Raw genomic sequence first — 12,178 nt, 5'->3', positions numbered from 1 at the left:
TTATACAAGAATTCATTATACGACTCTGCCAAACAAAACCTAACTGCTCTTATCTTCGGGACCTCCCTGTATATACATGAAATGTGTGTAAAAGAGATAGAGAGAGAGAGAGAGAGAATGGAGAAGTGAATTCCCCAAGCTAGGTATCAAAGGCCATACAGCCCTGCTAGGTTACAGGAGGGAGCTACCCCTCCCGGTCATGGTAGACCTGGGCGAGGCTAGAACTTGCGACCCCCCAGCCACGAGCTCGATGCTCTACCTCTGCGCTACCGCGCCCCCGAAAGAGAGAGAGAGAGAGAGAGATTAATTTTAAAATGAGGCCCAACAACGTGTATCATATACCCTACATACATGTGAAATTTTCATGTTTCCTGCCATATCAATGCTTTTGGACAAAGTTTTAGGAGATCCTTGATTTTTTCTCCATGTTAAGGCAAATTAAGGTAAATTACACGTCATTATTACAACAATATGTTGATCTGGCAGGAGAACTGAACATTTCACATATCCCTAGGACCTCTGATAAGACTTTGTAAGGCCTTTTTATTATTATTATTATTATTATTATTATTATTATTATTATTAATCTATGCAAATACCTATAGTGAAAGTCCTGTAATCTGAATTGCAGAGGATCGAGGGTCATTCAGACTATTGTTTTTTTCAGACTATTGGGAGGGCTCTTTGAAAACATTAGAAATATGTACATGATCATTAAATAAACACTTAAAATGGTATGGGTTATTGTTTTACTACCGGAAATGCATAGAAGTGTAGATGACTAGCTGCAGGCAAGTACATTCAAGTCCAAGGGCAAGTCCAAGCCAGATAAACCCTTCGATAAAGCCCAGGTGGGGGGGGGGGGGAATCGCATTGACAATTTCGGAGTATTGGGATTTTCAGATTATTGGTGGTCGGACTGGGGGACTTTTACTGTATATATTTTTTATTTGTGCAATTTTATCATCAAAAATGGTTACTGTAACCCTTATAATTATAATTTAAAAATACATCAGTGCTAATGCGTGCACTCAGACAACCAATCAGCTGCCAGCTTTCAAACTTTTATATACGGCTCCTCCTCTCATATGATATCAAATACAATAAGGTATAGTGTATTTAGAGATGGTTTTATTAACCTATGAATATGGATGATCCACTGTAACCATGTAGAGGTACCAAGACAAAATTAAAAGATACTTCATCAGACTGAAGAGGTTAAAGTGATAATTACATCAGTTTCTTTGATACATCTGATTTAGTTTTACATTCAAAATATAACATTCCAGCAAGAAAGCAATGGTACCTCAAAGGCTTATTCATATACAACATATATCTCTTAACTTTTAAGTTATAAACACTGCAAATTGGAGGGAATGTCTCCTGTACCTCCCTCACATAAGGTTAAACCTATTGATACGAGCTAATAAAAATTTCAGATGACTAGTCCCTACCTCTGAAGGTTAAATATCAGTATGTTGTAAATTTATCACTGCAACAGTTAACAACTTCCCTCTGCCTTACAGTATCATAACATATGAAGTATCTGGCAGTTATTTCCATAAATAACACATTGTACAATGTAGCCACTGTGGTCTAGTGGGTTAAAGTGCATGCTACTGCCTGGGGGTCGAGCATTAATCCCACCAAAGACCCTAGATGCAATGGTTGAAACCAAAAAGGAACACAGGTTGTTAAGGTGCTAGGAGCCTAAACAAAGTACAGTTCTATAAACACAGAAATGCCTTCGTCCAGAGGGCACCAAAATTAATAGCACAATAAAAACATTCTTGCAAATTCTTATTGATACTCAAATTTTCCAAGAACCAATTAGCCTCAAATTGAAAATATTCCAACTGCAAAATTTAACCACAAGTACACAGAATACAGTGATCCTTTGGTTATCGTGCACTTGGTTATAGCAGTTTTTGTTATCACTGCAAGATGGAAATCTGCACTTCTCCCATTATCGCCCATTTTTTGGCTAAAAAGCATCATTATTGCACACCTGAGATGGTTTCTGCCAACAATGATGGTGCAGTATCAGTGGTTTCTGATGACTGAGGGATTCAAAGAAGAGGCCCTACTTGGAGAACTAATCCCAGGTGGAGGAGACCACTAATTATACATCCTCTAACCTCAGAACCCCTTACCTCTGGCCCATAAAGTCTCATTATGGTAAGTGTTTCTTCCTTACTGTGCCCTTTTTATCACTTTCTATTAACCTAACCATGCTTATGTGTGCTTCTGATACTTAGCCATACAGATGTATTTGGTAAGTCTAAACTGTTGTACAAGGGGAAAATTGGGCTTTCAATGGGGATGCCTATTACCAATTAGGATAAACCCTATAGTTTCTTCTCTTTTGTTATCATGCAGTTCCATTACCATGCACCATGTTCCATACCATTTGTGAATGATAACCAAAGAATCAGTGTAATAAAAACACATTACTGAGCATGGTGGAATGTGACTGTAAAAAATGTATAAAGAACTTTAAAAAGTTGGACTAGTATAGTAAGCTGAGATTCAAGAGCATTACTATCACAGTTCAGCCTGAACAAAATAATACTGCACATTAGGGCATAACAACAGAAAATGTTATACTAAATATACTACATACAAACTGATTTTACAAAAGGAATGAACTGGATATAGTTACCCGTTACCAAAATAATACTGGAAATCATTAAATAATTTCTGAAAAACTTTTGTAGACAAGTTTAGAAAATATATTGCCAAATGCACAAAGGCTGAAAATGTTTTTACTGGAAAATATATATTTTTTTTACCAGAGAAATTATTGAGAAGTCTACAGGATTCCAGATGTCTGCAAATCAGAAAAGGATGTTTGCATCTTAAAGGAGGATGTTGGCAGCAGTGAGAGCAGCTGCCAGCAGTGTGAGGAGGTGCGGTAGTAGGTGCAGGGGGGCGCCACTCGTCTCCCAGCATGGGGTAACCTTGAGCATCTGAGTGATCAGCGAGTCCAGGATGTTGGAAGGGGTTGGGTCATCACATTTCTTCGTGTATTTGACAATACAGCGGTGCATGGCATTCACTTGCCTGTTAAGAAATAGCCTGTGGTCACTAGTGTGTCACCTGGGTCAGGGTTAACTCCTTCAATCCAGTGACCTACAGTACTTTCAATTCTTGCTATCTCTGCAGATCATAGTCAGCTTAGGAAAGTCATCTAGTAGTGAAGGGGTTAATAAAAGCTATAATTGACCCCTCCATTTCAGAAAGCCTCACAAGCTGAATAAAATCTGGAGGTAGCACAAATGAACTAAATCATCTTTGTGAAAGGGTGAAGAGAAAGAAAAAATGTGAAAAACAAAAACAAGATGGTGGAATAACACAGTTCCCTATTCTTGTTTAAAAATTACGTGCAGTTAGCTGGGTCAAGGCCAAGTGAGGATGGGGACGGAGGGTTTAAGGAATGTAACAGAACTAAATGTGATTGTGGGGTTCTGTGCATTCATCCTTCTGTTGTGTGCTAAGCATTTGGCAAGGTGGTGATGGTTAACTTCCTCCATTCTAATGATGTGGTGCTGGAGATAAGCGCTTTCAGGCACTGGCACCAGCATAATTCAAACAGTTCTAGTCTGGTTACACAAATGCCTCTCAACTCCTTCCCTCTCCCCCCAAAAGAGGAGAGCGAACTGCGTGACAAGGGCAACTTCAGCCTGCAGACCACTGGATTCATGTCCAGACAATTCTAGGGCTACAACAGTAAGTCCATTGACAGCTACTGTATTTACAGTCTTTTTACCCTCCACCTGATAAAGTCTGAGGAGGGAGTTGTTATCACTGGAATCAATAGGTATCCATCTGTAGTGCTCGGTGGCAGGGCGGCTGGTATAGAGATTTTGTTTCTGGGCAGAACTCAGAAAGTATTCACTATAGTCATGAAATTTCATAGTTATGTGAACTGGTGCCTTTTGATAGGTAGAATGCTGTGTCATAAGCATTTTTTTTTTTTTTTTTTATAAGTAATAAAGCAACAAAAAAAGTCAATGCAACCTGTGCAAGGACTCTGAAAGACCCAGATTATGTCCTCCAGGCATTCTCCTTGCACAAAGTCAATGCAACCTGTGCAAAGAGACTGAAAGACCCAGATTATGTCCAGGCATTCTCCTTACACCCACCTTTAAAAGAAAAAATGGGGGGGAGTAGGGAGGGCCATTTTGCATTTGGTTAGGTGTGCAGGTAGGTGGGGTCTGCTTGGTCAGATGGTGGGTTGCAACAGTGCAGAGTTACCTATGTTCTTCTATACAGTAAACTTACAGTTATCTGGCACACAACATCAACCGGCATAGCCAATGGCTGAATTAAAGTGGTATCCAACAGTAAGCATAAAATCTTTTATATTATCCAGCATGCAGGATCCTTTCTGCTGGCTAAAAGTACATTATTATCCGACATGAGACAGCTCTGTCATCAAACACCCAACCATAATCACAAACACACACACACACAAAAATGAAAGAAATGCACAAAAAGAACGGGGTTATACTGTAATGTAACATGAAAGTGGTGGAGTGTTGACAGTTGGAGGACCTCACAGCTCACAGTGTGCTGGTGGTGGGTAGGGAAGGGAGATAAAGTGGTAGGGAGCAGAAGAGTTCTGACTGGCTAAGGCAAGGGAGGGAGAACTCTGATGCAGAGTTTTCATTGGCTGGCAGTAGGTAGGTGGATGTTCTCTCACTCTCCATTGTATTTCTCTGCCGCTATGGTGCCAATATACAAAGGAGCCTGCACTGCACTCCAAGTCTCTTCCAAAACATTATTGTAATGGCATGGTATGGACATAAGCAATCCTACCTTAGTGCTGCATGATGCAAGACGTGTTTGGTGAGGGGTTTGCAATGTGTGTGTTTTTACAGTACTGCCAGGTGAAAGAAAACAGGTTTCTCGGCTGGGAGGACTTTGATATTATCCCCATCATCAACGTGAAATTGCTTCTGTACATAAAATTCTGGTGTCCTTAACAGTACGTTACGGTATTTTATTATTTGGAACGTCTACTACCTGTTTTTTGATGTTTTAAAGTGTTTTGTTGGGGTCAGACAGTGGATAAGTATTATATGGTAGGGGAGTTAAGGGCCCTTACAGGGAAGTTTTGCATAATCCAGGATTTTGATAGTATCCAGCAGGACTTTGGCTCTAATATGCCGGATAATTGGGAGTTTACTGCACTGCTACAATCAGACCATTTTATTTACCTTCGGAGAGACTTCTAACTGGAGGAGTTAGATATGGCTTTCATTAACCCCTTCACTACTACCAATCTCTCTAGTGTTAAAGCAAGAGATACCAAGAACAAAAATGTATAAAATGTCCATCTATCTCTCTACAGCCAGATGCCAGAATCCCATATGGGGTGGCTCTTTGTCACTGCATTGTTTTATGGGGAGGGGCACTTACCCTACACCAGCCCACTCGCTGACAAGGGATTCTAGGGAACACATATGGGTTGGTTATATGGTTACCACCCAGCATTGTAAATGGTTTCCTGGCTTTCAGGAAACCATCAAGCTTGTCACTCATTGTAAAGTTGCCTGAAAAGAAAAGAAGAGTACTGAAAAGCGACAGGAATGACGGCAGAAACAGGAAGAGAGGAAGGCAGACAGAAAATCAATGATAAAGGTGAAGGAAGAAGTAGACTGCACTACATCATGCAAGTGGATAATGGTTGCCACCACCTACCACCAACATCAAATGTAATTGGATCAAAAAGGTTCATCAGGGAAAGAGAGAGAGACAGACAGAACTACAGTACAACAATGAGGTGGTGGGGTCATGCAGATTTACTTTCACCCCTGCTTGATTTGTATACATGTTCCTAAGCTCCCTCCCTAGCCTATAAAAAGATGATATAAAAACCCTCCTGTTGAGAGACTGCTGTCAGGCCTCTAAAATATCATAATACAATATATAATAGCTAGTAGCGTACATATGTAATCTAGAGGTTAAGTGAAAGTCACAGCTAGAGACTGAAGGAAATGGCATTCGCACATTCTCTGAGGAATGCCAGACAGCATCTCGTGACGCCTGAGAGGAAAGCCCCCAGAAGAGAAAATTCTACTCAACCGTGCATTACACGTGACACAATCTCTCCTATACGAGAGAGAAGGAGTTAGGAGGCAGAAGGAGTCAGGAGAGAGAGCAAGAAGGGGGTCTAGACTTTCGAGGGAAGCACAGTGAGGAAAAGGGCAGGCTCGCGAAGTTAGCAAGCATAAAACACACTCACCTCAATACGCTCTTGTGAGACATACGTAGTATAAATTTAAAGATATCCTCTTTGAAGAAATAAACTACAAACAAACTCCAGAACTCATCTTTATCTTTCTCCTGTCATCAACGACAAGTACAACTAACATTATCTCCTACAGATTAACTCACTGTTAACTACAGCTCAGCTACGACTACAATTTAATTAATTACAAGCTCAATACATTATTTTAGCGGTAGTGAACGTACAAACCACGTCTACGAATCTACAGTTGAGTCTACATTATCAAGATAGAAAAAAAAAATACTACAAGTTCGAGCCACATGACGCCTCACAACTTTATAATGGCAGTGGTTTGACAATATATTGTTACAACCAACTTTCCAATTTCTACGTCAATCTACAATCAGCAGAACAACGAACTACAAGTATCTATGATTGCTACGGAACAAGCAGGCGAGACGATAACCAACATTATCTTCTAGTTAACACCTTACAGCAAGAAACTATAATTAAACGTTGAACAAGAAATCACAAGCATCAAAAGAAGCCTACAAATCTCCTATCAAGTAACCACAACCACTAAAAGCTAAGAAACAGAGCTGTAGAGAGAGCACTGACTCACAACCCACTACCACATCAACCCCCACCTGATCCCACCCTTCAACCCCAACCACCCTCCATCATTACCACAACCACGCTGATGCCAGGATGACGGAGCAGACGACTCACCAGAGCCCTCACTCACTACTCATCTTACTCATCGTTACTCACTCAACATTACTCACCGTTACTCATTTACTCACTACAGCTACCAGGGTGAGAAGTCGACGCGCTGTGCTCAGCGTTTGCTGAGAAAACCACAACACGTCAATCAACCCATGTCTGACAACACCACTCACACCGTTCCCACCACAGTGAATCAGTGAGTTAAATAGTTACTTCATTTATACAATACACAATGATAGACAAAAAAATTCTGCACAAACATATAAAACGTGCTTTATATTTACAATTTACATACATAAACCTACTTCAATTATCTACATAAGTCAACCACTAAGTACTTGCACCAACAATAACAATTATATACTGTATATATGAGTTATTTGAGAGAAGCCTGTGAAGTCACATGGAGAGACAGACTGACAAAATTAATGAGGATTTGAAGAAACGTTGTGGTGTGGATGTGGATGTGATAGGAAGCGTTAGGAGAAACACATTAAGGTGGTGTGGCCATGTGAGAGACTGACGAGGAGAGTGTATGTCAGTGAGATGGAGGGGAAGGCCAAGGATGAGATGGAGGGATGGAGTGGAGAGGTGTATGAGAGAGGGGTGTGTGAACTGGGAGCAGGGCAGTGAAATGGCAGTGGACAGGGTGATGTAGAGGCAATTTGTTTGTGGCCACCCTGTATGGGATTAAGGTGTCTGGCAATAGATGGATAGATAGATATATTCATTAATTTATTTCCAACGACTGTTACCATTTATACATTTGCCACATACAAAAATATGTCTCAGCATTGGACTACGCAACAATCCATCTGCAAAGTGGTAAATAAAATATACTAGCACATTAACCCAGTGAGCGATTAAGAGAACTGTAATAAACAGTTATTAATTCAAGATATCTAGTGGGACCAGAAAAATTAAATTACAAGGAAAATCAGGAAGAGAGAGAGAGAAAAAAAAATGGCCAACACGAATGACACAAGCAAGAATGAACAACCTCTTTCACATAATCGTGATGACAAAGATTTCTACACAGTGCTGACACATACAATGTCCACCAGAGGTACAAACGAACAAGTGAGTGTATATAGTTAATACTGTACTGTATATATATTTTTATATAAAATAACAAAATATGAGGTTATAATATCATTTTCAGTAATAACTGTGCAACATAACTAAGCCTTAAAAAGGGTCCCAAGGATTAGCTAGCAATTATGCAATCTTGGACACCACCGAAAAACTGAACACAAATGATGAAAACAAACTATAGGAAATCAATGCATACAAAAATTAAAAAAAGACTGCATAACAAACAAAAATAGGTACAACTGTTGCTACAAATGCCACAATACGGCATAAACTCCTTCTATAAGTGAAACAACGAGCAAAGTTATTGTTCTCCAAGAGCCAGTTATAATGCGCATCATCACTATCATCGACCGCAGCATGACTCGATTAGATAATTAACAGATTATTTTTTCAGTAGGAAACGATGAGGGGATTTATAATACATATTGTGTAATGTACAGCAAGTGGTATAGATGACTGATTCATAATACAATGATTGCTGCTACTGTGTTACTATTGTATAATTATATGCATGTGTCTGCTGTACATGCACATTTGTGCTACTACATCATTACAATATGATATACAATATTCTATGTTCAATTTTACTGCATAACAGCACGTACATATGTTCATACAGTGTATGACCTAGCAGTATTACCATTGCATAAATATATGTGTATGTCTGTTGTATATACACATTTGTGCCACTGTATTACTACAGTATGTTATGCAGTATCCTATATTCAGTTTTACTGCCATGTATTTACTCCATTATACATATATTACTACAATGTGTTATGCTTCTACACTATTATTCCATCTCTACAATATTGCTAAGAATACAGTAATCCCCGTACTATCTGGACGCCCACTTACCGGACATTGTGGGCCTGGACCTTCGCCCCCCCAAAAAATCCACCCAAAATCCGAATTTTTTCCCACCCGTAATTTGAATTTGCCATTTGGTGATTCCTTCCTTTTGTTTCAGTTTGCCATTAACAAATCTATAAAACAGTTTGGGTTCATCCTTGCATTTGTCTATTATACCTTTTTCAAAATTCCTTTCTTCTTCTCTACGTATTCTTGTGTATTCATTTCTTGTTCTTTTATATTCTTCCTTTGTTCTGTTGTTACCTCTCTTTCTCCAAGTGTTCCACGCCTTATCTCTCTCTTTTTTGCTATCATACACCTTCTATTAAACCACTCCTTTTTCCTGTTTTCTTTCCCTCTTACTCTTGGTACAAATTTTTCCACTCCCAAATAGAGGTCTAGAAAGATATCCCACTTCCTCTGTATCTCTCTTGTTTCTCTGAATTTTCTCCAATCCGCATTTTCAAAAAAGTTTCTCAATCCTGTAAAATTTGCTTTCCCAAAGTTGTATCTTCCCTGTCTATGAAGCTCATCTCTTGGCTCGACATTCCCTAATAACATCTGGAACTCAATGACCACATGATCACTTTTTCCTAAAGGACAGTGATATTTCAATGATTCTATTACATCGGGTTCTTTGGTGAACAGTAAATCTAACCTTGCTGGTGTGTCCTCACCTCGAAACCGTGTCTCGTCTTTGACCCATTGCGTTATCACATTATTCATTATTATATTTAATAACATAGTGCCCCACGAATCCTTCTCCACCTCCCGAGTACCATTCCTCCCAGTTCACCTCTTTACAGTTAAAGTCACCCACCAAAATTATATTATTGCTTTTCTCAATTATTTTTTGCAAATAGCTAGCCATATCTGACAACATCTCATGGTATTCGTCATCCTTCCATGCTCTCGTCTTTGGGGGAACATACACTACCGCCATATCTCTCTTAACATTCTCTCCAGTTTCTAATTTCATATATATCACTTCAGCCCTGCCTTCTCCCATTTCCACAGTATCTACATTTATGTTGTTCTTCACTGCTATCATCACTCCTCCTCCCTTTTTTTCTTTTCTGTCTTTTCTCTACAGTTTGTATTTACCATCTCCCAAATGAACATCAATATCTTCTCTTAATTTGGTGTCTACAAAGCACATGACATCAGGTTCATTTTCTTTCAAGAAATCGTTAATTTTGATCCTTGTCGATATGAAACCATCAACATTAGTATATATCACCTTCAAATTATTTTTGATGTTTTTAATACCCTCTTCTCTCCTACTCTCTGTCCGTACCACTTCCTCAACTTCTGATCTTTCACAGCCATCCCCCTTAGTTTCCTTCACTTCTATTTCCTTAAATACCACTTCCTTACTTTCATATCCAATACTCTCCAAAAAAAAGTATTACATTCTTCCTCTGTCCTCTTTTCATTTTTTTCCTTTACTTCTTCCTTTAGTGATTTTAAAACTTCTCTTTCTTCTTCATTCAGATCTTTTCTTATTATGATATTTTCCATCCCCGCCTCTTTGCTTAATTTCCAGGTCATTTTAAGTATCTCATTTATTACACTTTCTGATGTAAACCTGACTCTCATTGGTCTTGGTTCCCCTTTCTTATAAGGCCCTATCCTCCTTACTTCCTCAATTTCTTTTACCCACTTGTCTCCTTCGGGGTCAATCTTGCCTAATATTCCTCTCACCAGGTTCGTGTCTCTCTCGAGTCTCACGAACCTAACCTTTTCTTCCTCTTCCCTGTTTCCAAATATTACCACACATCTGTTCCTTTCTACAGTTTCTCTCACTATTTTCTCTTTTTTCTTCAGTATTTTCACTACATTTTCTTCCATTTTTTTCTTGTTCATTTCCCTTTCTTCCTGGATGATCTCTCTTAAGCTGATCACTTCTTTCTGTTCTTCTTCTACGTGTGCCCACTTTGCCTTATGCTCTTCTAATACACTACTCACCTTCTCCGTTTTATTAGTACTCTCTTCTAGTTTCCTCCTCAATTCAACATTTTCATGCTTCAAATTTCTAATCTCTTCATTCGCTGTTTCATTGGATTGGATCAGACTCTGTATGGTAGTATCTGTATTTTCAGACACATCCTTTATCACTAGATTCTCTACTTTCTTTTCAAGTTCACTAATCCTCATAATTAATGTTTTAACCAGGTCCATGACATTGGTATTTGTATCAAATCCTTGAAATTCGAGTCCCTCATTGTTTACATTTTCGGCCATGTTTGATGTTGGTTAAGTACCAAAACAGCTGTTACCGAAAAAAACTACGAACATTCATGTATACTCTAGCCAATAAATCTTTACATTTTTGGTAGTCTTTAACTTTCATTATTTTAAATTCAAAACAAGACCTTAGGAGACAGGACAGACAAAATTCCTGAAACTACTTAAGGTTAGCAGCGATGGCTGGGACGTCTGCTCTACTTGGCTGTGTGTGTGTGTGTGTGTGTGTGTGTGTGTGTGTGTGTGTGTGTGTGTGTGTGTGTTTGGCATTACTTTGGATATTCCTATGTGTATTTTGATGTCAAAATATCCCTCAATGACTGGAAAACATAGCCAAAGTATCAGAATTAGAATCAGAATTTTATTTCCATTATTACAATGGTTATTTATTACATAGAGGGCATATAATAACTTAAATCTACATATATGTATTTATAAACATACATAAATATACATACTGTAACGAACGTGTTGTCATAGCAGAGGGCACTATTAGTAGAAATGTTACTGTTTAAACTGGGTGTTTAAAAGAAAATTTTTCAGCTGTTTTCTAAAGGAATATATTGTACGAGTACTGGAAACACTGGATGGGAGACTGTTCCAGAATTTAGGTCCACACACTTTAAGTGACTTTGCTCCAATGCTGGTGTTTGTTTTGGGGACGTATATATGTTGTTGTTGTCTTGTATTGGCAGTACTGACTTCATGTACTTTACGGAGCGAGAATTGCCAGTTCGGAGCTGTTTTGTTTATTATCTTGTAAACTGCTATTCCTAATGCATACTTTTATCTTTGCTGAAGTTTTAGCCATCCTAGTTCTTTTATACAGGGTGTAAGCAAAAGTACTGTACAAATAGGTTAGGTATAGGCTGGAGGTTGGGTATTGGCAGGGTTTGGGTATAGTAGGGGGAATAGTGTCCATTATCTGGATGTTGCCACTATCCGCACATGCCTTTGGCTCTATTATGTCCGGATAAACGAATGATTACTGTACTTTAATTTTTTATAGACAGCATAATTGCC

The 12,178-nt window shown here is 38.8% G+C and overlaps 1 protein-coding gene across 1 annotated transcript in view; it reads right to left on the bottom strand.

The window, feature by feature from the left end:
- Positions 1–872: 872 nt before the first annotated feature.
- LOC145406676 (27 kDa glycoprotein-like) overlaps positions 873–12,178 on the bottom strand; it is a 109,967-nt gene continuing 98,661 nt past the window's right edge. The window contains exon 6 of the mRNA XM_080277772.1: positions 873–3,063. Coding sequence (XP_080133898.1) covers positions 2,859–3,063 — 205 coding nt within the window. The 3' untranslated portion in view covers positions 873–2,858. The remainder of the gene's footprint in view (positions 3,064–12,178) is intronic.

Source organism: Coenobita brevimanus, chromosome 71 (assembly GCF_032717465.1).
Source record: "Coenobita brevimanus isolate Jiangsu-jjx chromosome 71, ASM3271746v2, whole genome shotgun sequence".
In the NCBI taxonomy this organism is placed as follows: domain Eukaryota; kingdom Metazoa; phylum Arthropoda; class Malacostraca; order Decapoda; family Coenobitidae; genus Coenobita; species Coenobita brevimanus.
The sequence above is the reverse complement of the archived record's forward strand: the minus strand, read 5'-3'. Positions and strand labels throughout refer to the sequence as shown.